Here is a 23,269-nt window from a genome sequence, read left to right on the forward strand (position 1 = left end):
GAAAAACCAGAAAGTCCAGTTGCCTCTTGAAAAAGCACCTTTGGGACATCCATCACTGGAATTTTTAAAGAAGAGATTGGACAGCCATTTGTCCAGAATGGGATAGGTTGGACTAGAAGTCCTCCAACACTCCTTCAACTCTGTTATTTTGTTATTCTGTTAAGTTACAGTTAAAACTGGATGTCAGGAGGTTGTTGAAGGCTGATTCAGAACATAAATCTTAGGAGCAAGTATTTCTGGAAGAAAACAATGGCAAACCACTTCTATGTTGCTGTCAAGATGAGTCAACATAGATCACCGGAAATCAGGACTCGGAGGAGATTTTATTCTATTTTCCTGTGACAAGGACATTTATGCCATTGAAACTCAAGTCTCAGCAGCTGTTTTTCAAACTGTTAATTTTATAAAAAAAAAACGCAAACCCTGGTTAAGGTGCAACCTTCCATTGACTCGCATATGCCCCTTTAGACAATTATGGGCTGCTGCTGTGCATGTGATGGTCTCCATAGCAGAACTGGGGAATGATTTTAATGCACGCTGTATCCTCTCAAAAGGCATAAACTATTTTTCATGGGCTTGTAATAACATCTGGGCATGCATTCAGAATTGTAGTAATGAAGTAGTCCATATTGGTGTTTGCTTCAGGGAGCCAAGATTAGCTGGGCCTTCCAGTCACATGTGAATGAAACACAGGAAGGCTTCTACATAATTGGGACTCCAGTCACATTTTGCATTCTAACAACCAAGACTTCCTAATGCTTTGCTCTCCGCCAGTTCAGTTCTAATCCTTTGTCCAACCAACTTCTTCAGGGACAATATCAGAGTAATTTAGTACTAGAAAAACAGAAAACTGCCTCATGAAAAGTTAGTTACAGATAATCCTTGACTTATGACTATATTGGAGGCTGTCCATCACAGTTGTAAGTTGTGATGATTGCAAAATGGGTCGCCAAGTGACCGACTCAATTGTACAAACTTTTGTTGTGTTACTTATTAAACAAATCAATGGTTTGCTATGGGATGGTTTTGCCAAAACCGTTGTCGGTTTTCAACAAAAGCCATAAAAGATGGTCATGTGACCATGGGGCGCTGCCAAGCACTTGGCATGCAGTCACATGATCATGAGGGATGGGCTGCAGGCAGCTGTCGGAAGTTTGGAACCAGGTCGTAAGTACCCCAGGAAAGTCTGTCGTAACTTGGAGCCAGTGATGGGATTCAAATACAGACACAATACAGAAGCCTGATGATGGCAGATGAGATTCTGCCGAAACGTTGCTACAACTTTAAAAGCACAACCACAATGACGTGGGAAAATACCCGAACAAAGCTGAATACCATACATGTAAGTACCCATGAAAACTTTATATATATATATATATATATATATATATATATATATATGTTTTCTTAAGTTTCTGGTACTTACATGTATGGTGTCGGCTTGGTTGGTATTTTCCCATCATTGTAGTTCTTTAAAGTTGTATATTTCAGCAGAATCTCATCTGCCATCATAGGCTTATATATATATATATATATATACAACACACATATATACATATATACATACATACATACTTACATACATACATAACACACCCCCACCCAATCAGAACACAGCCAAGCCCCCACCCAATCAAGTCACACCCCACTAGCAGTTAAAAGGAAGAAGCAGCTGCAAGCTCACATCACTCTGAGAAGCACAGAGCTGAAAACACAAGTCTGAAGATGATGAATGAGACTTCATTGAAACGTTGCCTAGATACTTCCAATCTTACGCGGGAGAAAACCCTAATAACCAAAGATCCATATATATATATATATGTGTGTGTGTGTGTGTGTGTGTGTGTGTGTGTGTGTATGTGTGTCTGTGTCTGTGTCTGTGTCTGTGTATGTATATGTATATGTATATGTATATGTATATGTATATGTATATGTATATGTATATGTATATGTATATGTATGTATGTTGTGGCTCTGATTCCCGAGCCTGTGCTGTCAGAGGAAGAGGACTTGGAAGATGAGGAGGAGGAACTGGGAATGCCTTCCTCCCCAGGACCTTCCTCTCTGGCAATGCCTTCCTCCCTGATAATGCCTCAGGTTTCATCAGACAACCAAGAGGAACAGCCTGAGATTAATCAGGAGGAAGGCATATTGGAGCAGCCCGACAGGGAGTCAAGAGGAAGAATGTTGGCTTGATCCTAGGCAGCGTCGTAGGGAGAAACGTGAGCAGCAACGTAGGAGGCGTGGGAGGGTCAGAGAGTGAGCTGAGTCATTGAGCCACACCCCACAGGGGATAAAAGTGGGTGTGTTGTCGGCTGGAACTTTGTACGGGACAAAGTTTGATCTTACTTCAGGTTTGCTTTGTGAATGATTTTTGTGGTCTGCCTTGTAATTTTCTGTAAGTAGCTTTTTACATGTTATCAGTTCGGACTTGGCAGGCAGAGCGTTATCAGTTCCAAAGAATTAATTCTGTGAAGTTTGAGCCAGCTTGCCTGCCTGTGTTTGTGTGAGTTTGTACTCTTTCATCTTTTAAGAAGAAAGGTGAGACAGTATATATATATATTAATATATAATATAATTATATATATATATATATGTACAGGTAGTCTTCAGCTTACAACCACCACAGTGACGCAGTGGTTAGAGTGCAGTACTGCAGGCTACTTCTGCTGACTGCTGGCTGCCTACAATTTGGCAGTTCAAATCCCACCAGGCTCAAGGCTGACTTGGCCTCCCATCCTTCTGACGTGGATAAAATGAGGACCCAGATTATTGGGGGCCATATGCTGACTCTGTAAACCGCTTAGAGAGGGCTGTAAAGCGGTATAAAGCAGTATATAAGCCTAAGTACTATTGCTATAGCGGATTTATTTATTTATTTATTGAATGTATATTGCTGCCTATTCGCCCATGGCTTCTCGAGGTGGCTTACAGAATGTAAAACCATATTTAAAATAAAAAAACCAATATAAACTAACAAAAAGAATTGAATAAATTAACAAAGTACAATAGAACAAAATCTGGAAAAAAATAAAATAAAAAAATCACCCCCAACTCCCATCCCGACGACAGCAGGTTGCCGTGCCTCAGCTGTTTTACTCACCAGCGCTGACCTAGAAGGCAAGTTTTGAAGCTTAAAATGGGCGGGTTTTTTTAAACGCCGCGCACGCATGCAAAGCGAGGCGCGCGCTCACCGAACCAGTTGTTAAACCGGTTGCAACTCACCACTGATCAGAATATATATCTTGTTAGAAACAAGGACTTGCCTTTTCTCGCAGACGTTTCATTACCCTAACTAGGTAACTGAGCGCTAGTTACTCAGTTAATGGTAATAAAACATCTGCAAGAAAACAAGCCAGTTCAGAGAGCATCAGGAACCCCACATTTCAACCCCGAGTTACAGATATTCTCCTTTATTGGTAACTTGCCTTTACTCAGACTATTGGCTGAGCTTGCTCAGCCCAGTAGAAAGGAAAGCAAGATGGTAGCCATGAGAAAATAACTTCCAAATTTCTGGAGGCAATATCTTTATTAACTCAACAGAAGGCTTGCTTAACGCTCGATGTTTTCAGAAAGGCAGCCATGTAAATCTCTTGCTGCAAAAGCTACAAAGGAATCTGAACTATTGATTTTTTTTTTTTTTTTTTAAATCTCCTAAGAATTCATTCGTCTAACGAAATGGAGCGCAATCTTCAGAAGTTTACGACAGCTGGAAGCTTTCAAGTTTCCAAGAAGGTAAGTTTGCTCAGTTCCAGACTGTCCTATTTTAAATAAGGAAGGGTCCAATAGTCGTTTGTTTGTTTCTTTATCCCACTTAGCTTTTGGAAATTCCCGGTGTTACTGAACACCAGCTCCATATCGGATATGATCCAGGATAAATGTCTGGAAGTAACCCACTGCAGATGTGGCCTGAATACCAGCCACGATTTTTCCACCCTGTTCTTCCAGCAAAATATTTTTTTTTCGTAAAAAGCATGCCATTATTTTGTAGACTTCCTATTGATCCCGTCAAGGTATTGTCCCAATCGGACTCAGCAATGCATAAATTATCTGGACAGGCAGCTCTTCCCCAGGGTTTTAGCAGATGTCTTTCCCGTGACCTGCTGTCTGATCTTTCTAACCTATAAGAACTGCCCTCCACCCTTTTCAGCTTCCACCCACCCAAAATATTTGAGAAGCAAACGATCAATAAAGGCCCTATTGCACTCCAAACTTTTAATATATTTCAATGCATGAAAAGACATGCATTTTGAAAGTTTGGAGTTTCATAACAGGCAGGTTTAATTCAGGGGTGGGATTCAACTTTTTTAACAACCGGTTCTGTGGGTGTGACTTAGGTGGTGGGCGTGACTTGGTGGTCATGTGACTGGGTGGACATGGCTCGGTGGTCATGTTATTGGCTGGGTGTGGCCAACTCAACATCACTCACATTGAGGCACTCATCTCCTCGCCTGGCTTCTCATGACTGTGGGGATGCTGCAACAGTCATAAGTGTGAAAAATGGTCATAAGTCACTTTTTTCAGTGCCACTGTAACTTTGAATGGTCACTCCACACAAGCAAAGTACCAGCAAAGGAGGGGAAAAAACCTCCAGAGACGTTCCTGAGACAGGAAGTCTCGTCCTGCCAAGAATGTAATAAGGGTTAATGGAGAGGCAGTTTCTGTAAGTAACACCAGAATGTTTCCTTCCTGCCTTCCTTACAGGATTAGGCCAGTAATTTCTTCTAACAACCAGTTCTCCAAACTGCTTAGAATGTTAACAACTGGTTCTAGCGAATAGATGCGAACCAGTAGAATCCCACCGCTGGTTTAAGTAGCACTGTTTTTAAAACAAACACAGCATATTCAGCTTTTATGGAGAGCACACGTTCTAAATACTGGTAATCCTTGATTTACAATGGTTCATTTAGTGACAATGGTACTGGAAAAAAGTGACTTATGACTTTTTCCCACACATATGACCCAGGGGTGCGATTCAAACGGTATAACAACCAGTTTGGTGAGCATGCGCATGCCCTGCGTTTAAAAAAGCTAATACCTTCAACTGCAGCTGAAGAAAACAGCTGAGGCGCGGCAAACTGCTGTGCCGTGCAAATCAGCCGTGCTCTAACAAAAAGATGTAAAGCCCAGGAAAGAGCAGGGGTGGGCGGGCGGGTGGGCCCACATGCTCGTCAGAGCAAACCGATTCAGAGCCAGCTGATCGTTGGAACAAGGAGTTTGCCCAAACCGGTCCAACCAGGAGAATCCCACCCCTGGTATGACCGCTGCAGCCTCCCCATGGTCATGTGATCAAAATTTGGATGCTTGGCAACTGACTCATACTTATGACGGTTGCAGTCTCCTAGGGGGTCATGCGATCCGTTTTTGCATCCTTCTGACAAGCAAAGTCAATGGGGAAGCCAGATTCACTTAACAGCCATGTTCCTAACTTAACAACGGCAGTGATTCACTTAACAACTGGGGCAAGAAATGTCGTAAATTGGGACAAAGTCCACTGAACAGCTGTCTCGCTTAGCAATGGAAATCTGGAGCTCGATTGTGGTCGTAAGTCGAGGTCTATCTGTAAAAGACAGAATGGCCCAAAATTGATTAAATTGGGGCCAGGTGGTGTGAAAAGTGTCATTCCCAAATTTGTGGGCAGGTAGAAGCTCCTTGAGATCTTTTCTCCCCAGATATCCCTTATGTTTGCCTCTGGGAGATGCACTATAATCTTTAATTGTTGTTATTAATTATCATTATTCACAGTGGTCCATGCTTTGACTTTAGGTTACCATTCAAGAGGGAACAATGGAATTTTTAGCAGTTTCCCCCCCTTCTTTCTTTTTTCCCGCCAGGAGGGGATTTTAATGTGGCCTATTTATCAAAGCTTAAACTCTCTATTTTTTCCCCCCATTGCTTGCTGATCTGTGGTGATAGTGGATAATCTTAAGGGGGTGGGGTGAAGCAAAACAAACAAATTAAAAAACCTGTTGCTTACCCTTATCTTTTAAAGCTTAATATGGCGACTGTGTTTATGTTCCTTTTTCAATAGTTATTAAAAGTTACAATGAAAGAAATAAAAAACCAGTGCAAATTAAAAAAAGGAAAAAAAAGAAACTGCAGAAAAGAAAAGAAAACAGAAAGAAAATAGACAAGAAAGAAAATAAGAATATAGTAAAGAAAAAGGAGCTATAGAAAAGAAATGTTTTCCCTCTACATCACAAATATAAACAATTTAGGTAACTTATTGTCCTCTCTTAAAATACGAGAAACGAATTCTTCTTCCCATCTCTTATCTATAAACAAACCCTTAAAGCCTCTTCATTCTTGATTTCTTTTCATTTTTTCTTTGTCCCTTCTCACAAAATTCTTCAAAGCTTTAACAAGTCTCTTTTGTCAATCCAATATAGGAAAATTATCCAGGGCACTCTTGGGGTTTGTTATTTGTATTCTGCTGTATGTTCCTATAAAAAAAAATCTTTTAAAAATCTTATCCCCCAAACACTTGACAAGAAGAGGAATACACAGTCTAGACATCTTCATCCCATCCTTGTATTCACGCACATATATAACATACGTGGAGCCAAGAGGGAGCAAAACAATGAAACAGCTAAATCTTCTTTCAGTCTTGAAGATTGTGGCTGTACCTGCCATGTACTGTACAAAGGACCGGAAGTATCACTTGAGTTCAGGGTACAAATGGAGGTGTACTTCTGCTGTCTGCCAGATTTACTTATATCCAGCCATTCCAATCTTTGCATTGTTCTGCTATTTTTTTTATTTAAAGGTAGAAAAATATTTTATATTTCTAGGAGGTTCCCCTGGCACTGGCAGCCTGTATTTTTATTTTCCTTAATCTTCCCTCATGTATGCACTTCTGTGAACAACTTTCCCTAACGTGTGTGCTTTTGTGTGCAACCTTTGATTGCAAAAATGTGGCAGAGATGTCCAGGAACTTCTTAATCAGGCCAAGTCTTGCTGGTGGGGAACCAGACCTCGGGGGGGAGGGGGTTTCATGATTTGCTCACACACACCCCAGAATGCATTCTTGGCTACGCTTCTCAGCAACTCTGGAACTAAGGCTGTACATTTTCTGGGCTTGAGAAAAGGATGCTGAACATCAGATTGTGTGGGAGGGCAACATAAAGCCTCCAGTTCAGCTCAACTTGCTATGAATCATGAGCCAGGCCCAATAATGGATTAATAAGGAGAGTCAGTTATTCCTAGCTCCGTACCCATGCTTCGCTACGAAACTATGTGATTGGGCTTAGTTTTGGGGGAGGAAAATAAGGAGCGGGGGGAATTGTGCCTCTGCCTGCCAGCATCCATTGGTATTCATCTGGCTTGTGGACTGTCAGTATGTGAGAGAGTTGAGGGCTGTTTGGAAACTGAAACAGTATTTGCTGTGTGAGCAAGGAGACAGCAAGGAGCCTGGGCGTGGCTTAGCTCAACTGTTCTGTGCTAAAGCTGGCTGCTGCTGTTGTGAAAGTAAAACTGAAACTCCTCTCCTCTGCTTGTGTTTTGCATTTGGAAGAGATTTCTTTTCATGTTAATAATAATAATATGGGAAACGCTAATGCTCTGATGGTCATTTCAAAAAATACTTTCTTAGTGAGCCCCTAGAAGCCGAGAGGAACATACGTGCCAAATTTCAAGTTTGTAGGATGTGACTGGAGCTACCTATACTTCTTGCAGTCCCCACCAGCAAAACCCACCAACAAACTACAGCACCTAAACTCGGATCCCAGATGGTTTTCCGAGTGTCTCGTGCACTGCTGGACCGCTGGACTTTCCCTTAGCCTCCCGAGCTGCCTTTCAGCAGCTGCTGCCTTCCAGATGTGAAGTTAAAAGTCCAACGCATCTGGAAGGCATCAGCTTGGGAAAGTCTTTCTCCAGCAAAGGAATTCTTTCTTCCTTTGAAAACAGGTGTCCCTAGGATGGCTCCAAAGCCGTGGTTCGGTTTGTGATGGTTCCTGACCGCCATCATCCCCAGTCCTATCCCTGCCATGGCTCCTAGAGCTAATGAGAACGGCAGTCCATAGGAAGAGTCCCAACTAGCTAGCAGGGCCTTACAGAAAGGAGAGGGGTGGGTGGGTGGGGGGAAACAATCTTCCACTGGAAAGGGTGCAGCAAAGAAATGCAACGAGCTTGCCGTCCCTCAGCCACTGATAAAAATGTTTGCTTTCAGGAAAGCGAAGACAGGGTCTTCAGTGCATACAGTCATTTTCATCAAAATCATGACCGGATAAATCTATCAGCTCTGGGTAATTTTCATCTGATGTGATGCAATCTGATCTGATCTCATCCGATCTTATTTCGAAAATTTATAACAGCTCTCGGCAAGCATAACAAAGGAACAATAAAAATGTCCGCAAATAGAGTGTCTGCGGCATCCCTGTTTTTACACATTTTGAACACAAATACCGAAGAGTGTAAACCTTGGAAAGTCTTTGTAAATTCATGTAATCACCAGATTATGGGCTTGTTAATAGAGTCTTTCTAATCGCCTCGGTTACCCAATCGGTCAGTACAGGTAGACTTCAACTTACAATCATTCGTTTAGTGACAGATCGAAGTTACAGTGGCACTGGAAAAAAAGTGCCCTAGGACCGTTTCTCATACAGACAACCGTTGCGGCATTTCCATGGTCATGTGATCAAAATTGAGACACTGGCTCCTATTTATGACGGTTGCAGTGTCCTGGGTCATGTGATCCCTTTTGCCACCTTCTGACAAGCAAAGTCAATGGGGAAACCAGATTCACTTAATGTCATGCCCCTGTCGGAGTCTGAATCTGAGGAAGAAGTCAAATAGCTAACAGGGAATGGGAGTATGGCTCCGTTGGCTGTGGAGGAGGCTGGAGAAGGGCAAAGTCTGGCTGGGCAGAGCAGGGGATAGAACAAGGGAGAGGGAGTTCAGAGGAAGACCCAGGCCCACCCCCTTTTCATCCTAGGGCATGCAGGGAGGAACGGAGAAGGGAGTAACATGGGTTGCGTGGCTTATGGGGGAGGAAAGGGCCCTGGTTCCCTTCATTAGCTGCAGCTGGGAACACAGTCTATACAAAAGGAAGCTGCGCACAGCAAGTTGTTGGGAGCAAACGTGAATTTATCTTGTATCATTGTGGCTTATCTGTGTTCCTGGCATCTTCTGAACTGTGTGAGTTTTGCCATGCTTTCAGGTCTGAAATTCCTTCTCCTGCCCTGTCAAGTTAATTACTTCAGCTTGGTTTGTTTGAATTTTTAGTTACAGTTTCTATGTACCTTGTTTTGGACTGAATTCTCTGCAGTCAAAGGCTGTTCCTGGGAGAGTTTTTCTCCAGCCAGAAGGTAACCTGGACATTGGGGGCAAACTTGGAGATAATAAAGGGATTCTTATTGCTTATCTGACTGTGTTGCCTTTGTGCCACGCTCCGGGTCATCACTCTTAATAACTGGGTTACTAACTTAACCAATGCACGGATTCATTTAACAACCGTGGCAAGAAAAATAGTAAAATCCAGCAAAACTCACTTAACAAACGTCTCGCTTAGCAACAGAAATGTTGGGCTCAATTGGGGTTGTAAGTCGAGCACTCTGTATGTAGCATTTCCTTGATGACCTGCACCACCTCTGGATTCCCATAACGTCCTCTGTCTGCCTAAAGACCTTGGAAGGATGAGAAGTAATGTCCATCTAAACATGTCCACGTGACTGCTGATGAGTCACGTGGATGAGACCCGCAGCAAACAAGCTCTGGAGGACTCTCCTGTGATGGGAAGTGACCCTAGGCTTGGAAGCTGGGTTGAAGAGAGGCCAACACACTCTGGGCTGCCAAAGTTGGAGAAGGAAGCAAGACTGAGCATCGTAGAGAAATGGGCTTGCTTCTCTCCCTCTGGCCCAGCAACTGCTTTCTGTGTTCTTCCCAAAATTTAAGCAGGGCAGGTAAATCAGAGGTGGCATTCAGCAGGTTCTGACCAGTTCTGGAGAACCGGTAGCAGAAATTTTGAGGAATCCAGAGAACTGGCAAATACCACCTCTGACTGGCCCCGCCCCCATCTATTCTCCGCCTCCCAAGTCCCAGCTGATTGGCTGGGCCTCCTTTGGTTGCCCTGCACAGGAGAACAGAGCTGGAAAGCAGGCTAGTGGGGTGGGGAGGGAATGGGATTTTGCAGTAAGCTTCCCCTGCCACACCATGCCCACTGTGCCATGCCATGCCCACCAAACCACACCCACAGACCCGGTAATAAAAATGTTTGAATCCCACCAAGGAGGTAAATCCTTTAGGACTGAAGGTGAGGGTGACAAAATGGTAAGTGGAACTAAATTATTTTTGCCCTGGAAGGGTTTTTTCCAGGAAGCTATCAAAAGCAAAGGGACTGGTTTACGGGCTGTTTCTGCCCAATGCGTTAAATCAAATCCACTGAAAACACAGCAGCTGCATTGGCGCTTAGGTATGTGTTAAACTTTGTTGGTTTAGTCCAGGAGTTCCCAAACTTGACAACTTTAAGACTTGTGGACTTCAACTCCCAGAATTCTCCCGCCAGCTAATTCTCCAGCCAGAGAAAGCAGCTATGCTGGCTGGAGAATTCTGGGAGTTGAAGTCCACAAGTCTTAAAGTTGCCAAGTCTGGGGACCCCTGGTTTAATCGCTAACCTTTTCGTGGACGCAGATGCTTCTCAGTCTTGGCAGCTTTCAGTTGGGTGGACTCCAACTCCCAGAATTCCCCACCCAGCTTGTTCCCATAAGCACAGCCACAAAGGTATCCGTTCTGCTTTTCAACTTGGCTCCCCAACGGGGAAAATCAGCCCAGCTGGCGGTGGGAAGAGTGTGTGGGTTGACAAGAGGCTTAGCGGGTGAAACGGGTACCACGAATCTCCGCCAGGCTTAGAAGAAGCCCATCCTGCCTTATAACTCCCCCCCAAGTGCTCTAGCCTGCTTCCCCCCAAACCCCAATCCAACAGATGCCATTCCTTTCTGCACCCTCCCCTCCCCCAGGAGGACAGAATGGCTAAAAGATTCCACATCTCCCCTTCTGCGCATCGGGAGACGGAGAAATCTGGGTCATCAGGAGGTATATCTCCCTGGCCAGGAATGGTGGGTGGGAGGCAGAACAAGACTCCACCAACTTCCTGTAGAGCCACAGTCCCATCCTTGGCATCTTTCCTCTGCTCTTTCCAATAGGCCCAGCCATCTCCTTCTCTTTGCTTCTCATCAGCCTTGGCAAAAAACAAAACATTTTTTTTCCATTGCTGGATCTCCCTCCCTTCTAAAGCTCAGCTTTAGAAGGGCTCCAGGCTGCAGAAAAGCCACAGCAGGAAGTGACCTCATGCTTTTGGCAGGCAGGGCTGTCTTGCATCTCCAAGGGCTCTCTGCACCCTGCCAGAGGCTATCTTCCTCCCTGCTGCCTGCCAACTCCAAAGGACCCCCTTTGTCTTTCAGCTATCTTGCCGGACCCTTTGCAAAAGATGGCTTTTCCGTCGCTTTGCGGATGCTCTGACTATCCCCCACCCCCCACCTTCTCCGTCTCCTTCCTCCAAATGTTTCCCAGCCTGTCCCAAAAAAAAAAATTCCTGAGGCTGTCCAGCAAGAGGAAGAAGGGGAAAGAGAGCAGGGCCTGGATTTCCTCCTGCACTTTCCAAGGCTTCCCATCCGTTCCTCGGTGAGAACGCTTGGCTCTCCCCTCCCATCCTTGCACTGATGTTTCCAAGCAACTCTTAGCCAGATGTGGACAAAGAAAGGTCAGGAAAAGCAGCAGCACAGGGCACCCAAGAGAGCAGGAGGGAGGGAGAGAAGTCAGAGAAAGCAGGATGTCTTTCCAGTGCATTTCCTCAACCCCCCCCCCCCACCGACTTCCAAGTTCTGACAGATGAGATAAAAGACAACAGCCAGGAACAGGCTAGGGCACCCTGCATATTTCAGTGTGCATGTGTGCTTGCACACATGGACTCTACCAATGCCCAGTGCAAGCAATAAACCTCAGCCTTACTGGCCAACAAGAATCCTTGGAATCTTTGCTCATTTCCACAGATTTCTAAAGCAGTCTAGAGAGGAAAAGATGGATGAATCTCGCAAACGAGGCCGGAGGGATTACAGCACAGGAATCTAATGCCTTGCATAGCATTTAAGCCAGCAACTGAAACCCACCCCATTGGTTAGACTTGATCATCTTACTGCTTTGTGAACTCCAAATGTTTTGCATCGTTGTTCCGATCTGCACTGGGTTGTGGGAAAGAGTAAACAGGTTCTGGTTGACCACGCGGTCGTAAAACAGAACGGGCCAATCTATAATGCAGCAAAAATCTGCTTTTTCGGCCTTTTTTCCTAAGCTGAGTAGACCTCCAAGAAAGCACTGCTGAAATCTGGTGGTAAAATGACACTATTTGGAGATGCTTTTTTTTTAAAAAAAAAAATTAAGGGTGAAGTTTAACATCCTTATTTTGTGTTAACACCCTCCCATCCCACCAAACTCCTTCCTTTCTGGAGAGGTCTTCATCTTCATCTTATTTCTGTTGGCAACTGGATTGGAGGCTAAAAAGATTATTTCTGTCCCAAATGCATCCTTTTCCTGCCACAAGCCCAGATATCCTTTTGTGCTTCTTCCCAATGGTTTTCACAACTCAAGATGGTAGGTTGGGCTCTTTGAACTGTGAGTGGGCCATCAGTTGGGGAGAATATCAGTTGGAGGGACCTGAATCCACCAGAAAAGAAGCAGAAGTAGTAGAAACAGTTTCATCCTTTGGGTGGCAATCCACCAGTAAAATCTAAAGCAGGGGTGTCCAACCTTGGCCACTTGAAGCCTGGAGGACTTCAACTCCCAGAATTCCCCAGCCAGCTTTGCTGGCTGGGGAATTCTGGGAGTTGAAGTCCTCCAGGCTTCAAGTGGCCAAGGTTGGACACCCCTGATCTAAAGTCAACATTCAAAGGAAACCATAATTTTTCTTCTGGGACTGATGGATAAACAATTACAGGTAGTCCTTGACTTACAATCACAAGAGAGCCCAACATTTCTATTGCTAACTGATATATTTGTTAAGTGAATTACATTCCATTTTACAACCTTTCTTGCCACAGTTGTTAAGTGGATCACTGCAGTTGTTAAGTTAGGAACCTGGTTGTTAAAGTGAATTTTGCTTCTTATTGTCAGAAGGTCACAAAATGGATCACATGACTCCAGGACACTGCAACCGTCATAAATATGAATCACTTGCTAAGTGGCTGAATTTTGAATCACATAACCACAGGGGATGCTGCAACGGTGATTAGTGTGAAAAAACGGTCATAAGTCACTTTCTTCAGAGCCGTTATAACTTTGAATGGACACTAATCGAACTTTTATAAGCTGAGGACTACCTGTAACCAAAGAGCCACGAAACACTGTTTTACTTTTTGCTAACTGCAGCGACATTATTGTAGCACAAGAATGAAAAGGTTGGGCATTGCCCACTCTGGAGGAACGGTTGATGGGACTTTCTTGAGATGGGCTAATTGACTCATTTGATTAGGGAAAGGACACTTAATGGTGGCTGGAAACTCCTTGTGGAGTTTTAGCCTAAAAAAGAAAAAAAAAGTGAACTTACGATTTATGACTCTGTTGATTAGACAGAATGGGTATAAGAAAGAAGGGAGTCATGATTAACTTTAGGGAGAGAGAGGCAGAGGTTAAAATATAATTGTACTTATAACTGCTGTGAAGATTAGAGGTTGCTTCTTTTAATTCTTTTTTTCAACCTTTTTTTTGCACTTTTAGCTTTCTCTTTTATTTCTCCTTCGTTCTGGTTTAGTTTGCATGAGTTCTTACTATTGCTGTTAAAAAATGACAATCTAGATCTATAGATATATAAAAAATCCAAAGCTGTAGGCTAAACTGAGAAGTCAGGAAAACATCTCTGAAAAGGCAATAGCAAATCCTGCCTGCATGATGGTCAAGAAAACTGTTCGGCTGGGCCCCTCTAATCTTCAGAGTTTTCCCTTTACGCTACAGGTATCTAAATTTGGGGGAAACTGAAACAACACACCTTTGTTCTACTAACGGAAGCTGCTTTAGTTGAGAGAAACCATCTGCAACTGATCCTACATTTGCATGCATCAAACATCCTGAGGTCAGACAAACTGGGATCAAAACATGAGATGACAATGCAATGGCGACAGTATCCTAAAGTCCCATCCCAGCCTGAGGCTTCGCCTCTTCCAACTGGCAGAAGAAGAAAACAGTGGTAGTAAATTACAAGTTTAGTGTCCAGCACCACTGTAGACTAATGGACAAAAGGGATGCTTTTTGTAAAATCTTCTCTTACGTTCAAACAGTCCAAGGAAACAAAAATTGTAAGCAGAAATCTAGCAATGCCAGGGAGAGGACCAGATTGCAAGTCCTGATGTGCTTGTTGTCTAGGGGCAGGGAGGGAGCCTGGTTTGCTGATTAGAGGGAAGCAAACACTCTTCCAAGTGGCCCTTGGTTTCTGCCTCTTGGAAGTACTAGAATCCATTCCCATCATGTTTCCTTTCATGCAAGGATGGAGCGAGGCAGAGAGCGAGACTTTCTCACCCAGTTCACAATTTTCTGGATATCAGCTTGGCTTGGGTTTTGGCCTCCTTGAATCTCACACGGGGTTTTTTCAGAAAAACCTTGAGCAAACCCGTTGCTCTACACCAGAGGTGGAGGAGCACGGTGGCTCTCTTTATGATTTATGGACTCCAACTCCCAGAATTGGCTGAGCCAGCATTCTGGGAATTCTGGGAGTTGGAAGTTGTTAAAGGGGCCATCGTGCTCCCCGCACCTCTGCTCTACCCCAACCAGAGCAGAAAAGCCAGGTTCACCTGCCTGCCCCCCCCTTCACTCCCCCCGCCCCCTTACCTAGGCCGCCCATACTTGCAGTGAAGGTTCACCCTGAAGTTCCTCTCGCTGCCGTCCACTTCGCTGTTGGGCGGCCGCAACCCTGGACCCTGGCTGCGCGGGAACCATTCAGCTGGCGGGTTGGCGCCGTTTTCCAGTCCAATGGGCTGGCATGCATTGGAGATCCCATCTGTTGAAAGGAAAGCACACAGACCCAAGGCTTGTGAAGGAGAAGGGGAACAGGAGGAGCAGGACTAGACGACGCTGGATTGAAACCACCTCTCCCCACAACCCCACCACCCCTTTTCAAAGCGATTTCATTTCAAAGGGATGCAAGCAGCAGCGGGTGAGAGAGATGTCCAAGGTCTGGGGATTCTCTTCTTCTCTCTCTCTCTCTCTCTCTCTCTCTCTCTCTCTCTGTGTGTGTGTGTGTCTGTGTGTGTGTGTGTCCTGCATGAGTGATGCAAGGCGAAGACAGCACTGATGGCACAAATAGCTACTACGCTTCCCTTGTGCTACGTCCTTCCCCTTCCAAGCTTGCACAGTAGTTGGTTTTTCTTTCTTTTTTTTTAAGACAAGCTTCCATTTTGTAGACAAGATGGAGAAGGTTTGCATGCAGACTCTACCTTGCCCACTGCCCGAATACAGCTCTCCCCGGCCAAGCCATCTTTTGGCCCTGTCCCTTAGAAACAAGGTCCCTTGCAAAGGCAGACGAGAAAGCCTGACCCACCCATTCAGTTTTTTTTGTTTTTTTTTAAAGGAAGGACCTTCCCTCCCTCTTTCCCTCCACAGCCTTCCTGGCTTAGAAGCAAGTTTGTGCTAGGCGCAACCCCCCCCTCCCCCTTCTCCCAGGCCAGAAGTGAGGGAATCCTGTCTCTTTGTTCAGGGTAGCTCAAGGTCATTAAAAATACAAAGGGTTTTTGGCTTTTGGAGTACAACAGATGTGCATGAGGGATGGTTGGTGGGGGGCCAGGCTCCTGGAGAATGCAACACACCTCACCCAAGAGGCATGACAGTGTGGGTCAGAGGCCTGCATGGCTCTGATAAACAGACAAAATGTCTGTGCATCTGTTTGGATGCCAGACCTGGCTGTCACTCATCGGATCCCAGGCGCTCTTGGGCCTTTCCTGCCTCCTCATCTGATTTCCCCCCCCCCTCCCTGTTCTTCTCTTCCCTTTCTCTCCATGGTATCATAGCCCTGCAGGGGCATCAGCCAAACTCTATTAGCTACAGTCATCCTGCTATCTCAAGCTGTGTGGTGTGTGAGCGAGTATGTGTCTGCGAGTGAGTGAGTGAGAGAGAGAGAGAGAGAGAGGAAGGGTGGGGTGGGGTGAGGGGAGGGGAGAGAAGTGGTATTCATGCTCTGCACACCAAAATCTGTGCCTTGGTTTTCACACGGCTTATGCACTTTTACCCACAGCATAGAGATGCAAGGGTTTCACTGGCATGTGTTGGAGAATTCCTAGGTCTATTTACTAAAGCATAGGAAAGCGCCTGTCTCTTTCAATACTACTCAGTGTGTGTGTGTGTGTGTGTGTGTGTGTGTGTGTGTGTGTGTGTGTGTGTGTGCATGTGTGTGTGTGTGCGTGTGTGTGTCCACTCCACATACTTGACTCAGTCAGCGGTGAGTGTAGCAATTACATACAAACAGTCTACTCAGCTCAATCAGCTGTTGCCTCGATCGGCCTCTAAGTGCACAGGCACACATGTGCATCTGCGCTATATATAGTGTGCTGCGCAAGCCCAACTCACTCCGTTCGAGGCACCGCACAAACCCATAAAAATGGGTAATTCACTAACCAGGCTAGGTGCATTCAGGTGAACAATGCAGCCGATAAAGCAAACCAGAAATAGAACATGGGAAGCCATAGGAACGGGAGTTCGCCTAGAGTCTTAAGCACAAGGGTGAACACAACAACTTTGCAAACAGTACAGATATCCAAGCCTTCTCATGCAGCAACCTAAAGGAGGTCAGGATAGCAGGATCAACTGTGAATTAAACCGTCTCTTCGGCTACTGCTTGCCAAGCAGTTGGGGCATCTCCCTACTTTAACTTCTCAGTCTCCCAAATGCCATTCACCCAGGGCTACATCCTGTTCTGGTGCCCTTATATCTGCACGAGTCCTTTGCAAGCCAAGAATCCAGTACTCCTTATTGTGAATGCAATGCCACCGTCGCTTGGACGGCAAGACAAGCCGCTTCCGAGCATTCCCAGGAAGTCAACTGCCTATCCTTGCCTCTTCTGTTTCCCATCATAAAGCGTAATTTCTTACTTATCGCAACAATTCCAACCAGATGCAGTGACTGGAAAAAAACAAAAAACCGGTGAGCCATCGAGATATGTGGCGGGTAATTGCAGGCTAAACGATTTCATTTTCATTTCATTGATAAACACATCGTAACATCCCCAATGAAGTGATATCTCAGACAAAGAGGAGCTTGGCAAGTCGACTTGGTCTTCCATTAAGGGAAGGGGAAGGGGAAGGGAAGGACAAGGTTGAGAAACACTGACCTAGACTAAGTTCCAACCACCAAGAATTAACTTTCCTCCTTCTCTGAAAACCTAACCTTTGGATCTGAATTCCCTTGCAATCCCAAATTCCCCTTCCTGGGACTGCAGGAACAGAGTTTGCCAAAGCAGACCAATTCCCATTTCACAGATAAAGAACTTAAGCAGAGACTGGAATTTGGGCCAGTCAAAGGCTGTTTATTTTTGGAGACTGATTATGCTCACACAACCAGCCTCATCTATATATTGACACATCTGCCTGGTCCATCTGCCAGGCTGCAAGGGAGGAGTAAGGACAAACAATGCGGACTGTGGCGTTGGCTCTTCCTCCACTGGGTGGGAGAGCATCTCGGGAGGAAACGTACCTACTTATTCTAGGGAAAAGAGCTCAATTCAACAGATCCTGAGCCAAGCCAGAGGTGTGGGTCACCATCACCATGCGGAATTCTGCCAAGGCTACCCATAAATGCTGGCTAAAAAGCAGGATTTCCAACCGAGGCCTTCAAAGCAAAGGTTGGCACCCAATCCAGACGAAGCCTTTACACCTTTCCAAGTCCTAATGTCATGGGAGGTGTTTGAATGTTTATAGACCCACTTTGGAGAAAATCCTTATGGTTTGGGCTTTGGTTTTGGGGGGTTGTGGTGATGGGAAGTCTGTGTGGGTACCAACAAGGAATCTAAGTGAATTTCCTACCATCTGAACTCAATGTTTCTCCGAGTGACATACTAGAAAGTCTCTGTCAGGAGAGGGGTGGAGGGAGGGAGGGAGGGTGGGAGAGAGAGAGAGGGAGGGTGGGGGAGAGAGAGAGGGAGGGAGGCAGGGAGGGGAGGGAGGGAGGGAGGGAGAGAGAGAGGGGGGAGGGAGGGAGGGAGAGAGAGAGAGAGAGACGCAAAGTAGCCAACAACTTATTAAGCAGCTGCAAAAAAGAAAAGGCGACAGATTCTGAAAAGATAAATTAGCAAATTAGCACCATCTCCTGAGCTGCAGTACTTATGCAGTAATAATGATAATAATATGGGAAAAAGAGTTTCAAAGCCCAAAGTTTCCTTACCACACTCTTTTTATTCCCACAATTAATCCTTTGGAGGATTTGAGGCTGACTGACAGCGGCCGCTGAGGAATTCGAAGCCAGTTCTTTGAGGGCGACGCTACTTATTACACTCACACGGTTTGCCTGCCACCAGTGGCCACCCCTTTGTGCTTTTCATCTGCTCTTTGCATCCAACCCCAAACTGTTGCATTCTTCCTCTCTGCCTGCCCTCCTCTTCTTCCTCACCCAGCCGTGTTGCCCTGGAACTCTGTCCTTTACTCTACAACTGAAAATGGATTTGTCACCTCGATTTTTTTTATCCCACTATCGGTTCACACTCGGATATACTCCTGCTGTCTGTCACTCTGTCTCTACCCCGCTGCTGGCATGGTCCTCCCCCTGCTTTTCATGCTTGTGTTTTTACAGACCTCCTTTCCTGGACATCTAGCTGGCTTTGGTGACCTCCGAAACCTGGGCACGGCGGGACCTGATTAGTAAGTGGCTGGGAAACCACTGAGAACTCAAGCGGACTGCGAAATCAAATCCAAAGAAAAGGGGGAAAAAAAAAAACACCTAGGAAGACGGCAAGAGCAAACTACTTCCGTATGGTCCCCCTGAAGCAGTGGTGGGATTCAAAAAAATTTTTTTTACCACCGGTTCAGTGAGCGTGGCTTGGTGGGCGCGCTTTGCACGCATGCACGTACTTTGTGTTCACACGAGTGCCAAATGTGCACTTTGAGCAGGTGCAGAGGTGTGTGTACAGGCGCAAAGGCGTTCCAACTTGCCTCCCGCAAGCCTGCACTCTCCCGGTCGCTTCGGCAGCTGCTGCGTGGCACTCTCCTGTGCTGCGCATAGCAGCTGCACCTCAAAGGCAGAGGATAAAGGTGAGTATGGGAGCCCAGGTGGGCCCAACAGCAGAGCAGCAGAGATAACTGGTTCGGTCTCCACTGGCCTTCAGCCGCTACCAGCTCAGCCGAACCAGGCTGAACCGGTAGAATACCACCACTGCCCTGAAGACTATAGGCATGTCCATACAGCCACCAGGTGCCATGCTCAACTCAAAGGGGACATTTTTGATGTTCCAAATTTTAGGATTATTGGGGTGGATCGGGGGGAAGACAGTCAACACCTGACATCAAGGATAGAGGACAGAGTTTCCTCTGAAGGGTCCTTGGTGCTCTCTGAGCTTGGTTGTTTTCTTGAAGACATCTCATTACCCAAACTAGGTAACGCCATCAGCACTGTCTATGGAGATTTCTGAAGTTTTTGTTTTGATTTTTAAGGTTCTTGGATGAGAACTGAAACATTTTCAAGGAAAACAACCCAAGAAAGTCCAGTTAAATCCGGCATGTTGGAAATGGAAGAAGAAAGAGGGTATATTCTACCACATGTGGTGGTCCTGCTTGGAGACTCAAAAATACTGGCTAAAAATTAAAAAAAATGGCTACAAGAGATCACTAATGAACAAATAGAATTGGAACTGGAACTATTCTTGCTGGGGATATTTAATAAGATTTATGGGAGAAATATAAAATATATAGTGTTACATATCTTAATGGCAGCTAGAATTGCCTATGACCAGTGTTGGAAGCATAAAAATGTACCACCAGAGGAATTGATTACCCAAAAAATAATGACTTGCGCTGAGATGGATAAATTAACCCTGATGTTATAAGAAAAAGAGGAGTCTGAGTATTATAGGATTTGGGAAAAATAGGATGACTAGATTGAGCTAAGATAGATGGAAGATGGAAATATTAACGATAAGCAACAGATAGGTTAAATTCTTACATTCCATAAATTGTATATATTTGTAAATAATGCACAAAACACTAGTATAAGATGAATGCCACAAACTGTTAATGTCAAGATATGTACACTTTTTGTTTGTTTTTAAAGTTATGAAAGATTAATAAAGTTTATTTACAAAAAGGAAGCCCAGTTGCCTTTTGAAAAGCACCTTTAGGACAATCATGACCCAATGACTGATAAATCTCCATTGACGATGCTGATGACGCCGCCTAGTTTGGGTAACGAAACATCTGCAAGAAAACAATGGGCTTGGAGAGCCCCCAAGGGCCCCTCATGCCAACCCTGAGCTACAAATATTCTCCTTCCTCTGTTGTGGCATTCTGGGTTTGAAATGCCCCTTTTCCTGGAAGGCAGGCTGGTGGTACTTGAGATGGTTTTTTGGGAGGGGTTCCAGGCAGAGGTGGCATTCAGCAGGTTCTGACCAGTTCTGGAGAACCGGTAGCGGAAATTTTGAGTAATTCAGAGAACCAGCAAATACCACCTCTGACTGGCCCCGCCCCCATCTCTTCTCTGCCTCCCTTTGAGTCCCAGTTGATTGGCTGGGTCTTCTTTGGTTGCCCTGCACAGGAGAACGGAGCTGCAAAGCAGGTTAGTGGGGTGGGGACGGAATGGGGATTTTACAGTATCCTTCCCCTGCCACACCCACCAAGCCGCGCCCACAGAACCGGTAGTAAACAAAAATTGAATCCCACCACTGGGTCCAGGTGAGGATTAGGGACCTGAAAGCCCCAACTTGGCCCTGCCCTCTTGTCCTTCCTTTAAGAAAAACAAGCAACCCGACTTATTTCCATTTAAATTGTGTGTCGCAATCTGCTCTGAGATTGCTCTGAGTAGAGCAATTTTAATCATCCGTCATGCTTGTGTTTTTGTGTGCCTTGATCCTATCCCTCCTGCCCTGTGTGTGCTCAACTCGATCCCACTTGAGTCAGCCTGTTTCCTGCGTGCAGGTGGCGGAGAGGATCGAACCCACAGCTCTCCGTTAAAGGAGCCCCTTTTCCTTTCCCTGCAAATTTTGGCAGCTGACAAGTAAACACCCTTTCTTAGCACCCCTCCGTTCCCTCCCAGCCTCTGCGCACGGTGGCAGTTGCACGTTGGGAAGGTGTAGAGTTACAGCAAAGGGCGATGTGGAATAAGGAAACGGCCCTCGAAGGACCAGGCTAGTCTCAACTGCCTGGAGCTGGCAGAAACAGCCAGAAAGACAGAAGAAGCGGGCAAAACACACAAGAAGGCTTTTCATTCGAGTCAGTGGGTCCCAGCCCCTCCCAACACTCCCTCCTCTTGCCAGCTTCCCTTTGAACTCAAGTGGGACATGGAAAACCCCAAATTCCAAGCTCCAATCCCAGCAGTCGACCTTTCTATGGGATGCAGAGTCGATCCAATGGGATCCTTTGGCACCAAGAGAGAGAAGGCCAGTCCAAAGGGCAGGCAGAGACATTCTCGTGAGCCCAGAGCCCTCAGTGGCCAGAAAAAGAGGAGATCTGTCTGAAGTCTTCAGTATCTTTGTTGTCGTCAGCAACAAAGAGGATTAGGGGACTGGAGGCTAAAACATATGAAGAACGGTTGCTGGAACTGGGTAGGTCTAGTCGGATGAAAAGAAGGACTAGGGGAGACATGATAGCCGTGTTCCAATATCTCACGGTCTGTCACAAAGAAGAGGGAGTCAAGCTATTCTCCAAAGCACCTGAGGGCAGGACAAGAAGCAAAGGGTGGGAAGCTAATCAAGGAGAGAAGCAACTTAGAACTAAGGAGAAATTTCCTGATAGTTACAACAATTAATCAGTGAAACAACTTGCCTCCAGAAGTTGTAAATGCTCTGAAACTGGAAGTTTTAAAGAAGAGATTGAATAACCATTTATCTGAAATGGTGTAGGGTTTCCTGCCTAGGCAGGGGGTTGGACTAGAAGACCTCCAAGGTCCCTTCCAACTCTGTTATTCTATTCTGTTCTGTTCTGTTCTGTTCTGTTCTGTTCTACTCTACTCTACTCTACTCTACTCTACTCTACTCTACTCTACTCTACTCTACTCTACTCTACTCTACTCTATTCTACCTTGGCCAGTGGCTCAGAGCAGTAGAGCTACACACACACACACACACACACACACACACACACAGTAGAATCCTACACACAAATGCCTCTCCACCCCCACCCCCTTCCACACACACAGAAAGATCCAAGTCGGAATACATAGACAATTCCTCACCCAGCCACCCCAATTCCTCGTAGCTAAGGCTACGAGCACTTACAAAACGAGAATTGTTGCTTTCTAGCTGGGACAGCACACACACACACACACACACACCCCACAGTAACAACTGTCCACCGTTCTTCCTTGTAATTCATGGGCTGGGCCTCCCTGCCTTGCTTGATTCTCCTTATGTTGCAACAAGCCTATGCTTGCCAAGGGACTTGTAATTCCCACCTCTTCCGTGGCTGGTCGGGAAACCTCATCTGCTTCAAAAACAGCTCGCAGCAACTGTTGACCACACGGGGGAGGGTGGGGGGAGAGAGAAGACACACACACACAAATCTCTCCCCTCCCTGTCCCTCCAGCTGCAGGGGCAGCACGGGATATAACCAAGGCCATCCAAAGCAGGGGTCTCCAGCCTTGGCAACTTTTAAGACTTGTGGTCTTCAACTCCCAAAGCAAAACTGGCTGAGGAACTCTGGGAGTTGAAGTCCAGAAGTCTTAAAGTTGTCAAGGTTGGAGACCCCTGATCCAAAGGGTTTTGACACCCACACCCCCCATGCATGGGGGAGGAAGGTAGTGTTGGGGTGGAGGAAGGAGAGTTTATTCAATAGCCTGAATGGAACCTAACATAACTTCCATTCTTCTGCTAAGCCAGAGGTCTCCAACCTTGGCAACTTTATGACTTGTGAACTTCAACTCCCAAAGCAAAACTGGCTGAGGAACTGGGAGTTTGAAGTCCACAAGTCTTAAAAGTTGTCGAAGTTGGAGACCCCTGTTCCAAAGGGTTTTGACACACACACACACACACCCATGCATGGGGGAGGAAGGAGCGTTTATTCAATAGCCTAAGTGGAACCTAACATACTTCTATTCTTCTGCTAAGCTAAGCCAAGCAAATCAGGATCAAAACCCTACCCATTGCCATGCCCAGAAATGACTT

At 45.6% G+C, this 23,269-nt stretch overlaps 1 protein-coding gene across 10 annotated transcripts in view; it reads right to left on the reverse strand.

The window, feature by feature from the left end:
* The window catches only part of AHDC1 (AT-hook DNA binding motif containing 1), a 269,420-nt gene that overhangs the window by 41,168 nt on the left and 204,983 nt on the right, over window positions 1-23,269 (reverse strand). For 8 of the 10 annotated variants that reach the window (XR_015750450.1, XR_015750452.1, XR_015750455.1 and 5 more), the window contains one exon: window positions 14,809-14,977. The exons of 1 other annotated variant lie outside the window; for it this stretch is intronic. Coding sequence is in view for 1 of the 9 variants with exons in the window: in XM_087970680.1 (XP_087826806.1) it covers window positions 14,809-14,977 (169 nt within the window). In the remaining 8 variants the exon portion in view is untranslated. The remainder of the gene's footprint in view (window positions 1-14,808; window positions 14,978-23,269) is intronic. One more of the 10 variants, XR_015750451.1, reaches the window with a different exon arrangement.

Source organism: Notechis scutatus, chromosome 8 (genome assembly GCF_049901735.1).
Source record: "Notechis scutatus isolate UNSWTSFEM ecotype Mainland chromosome 8, rNotScu1.2, whole genome shotgun sequence".
Classification (NCBI taxonomy): domain Eukaryota; kingdom Metazoa; phylum Chordata; class Lepidosauria; order Squamata; family Elapidae; genus Notechis; species Notechis scutatus.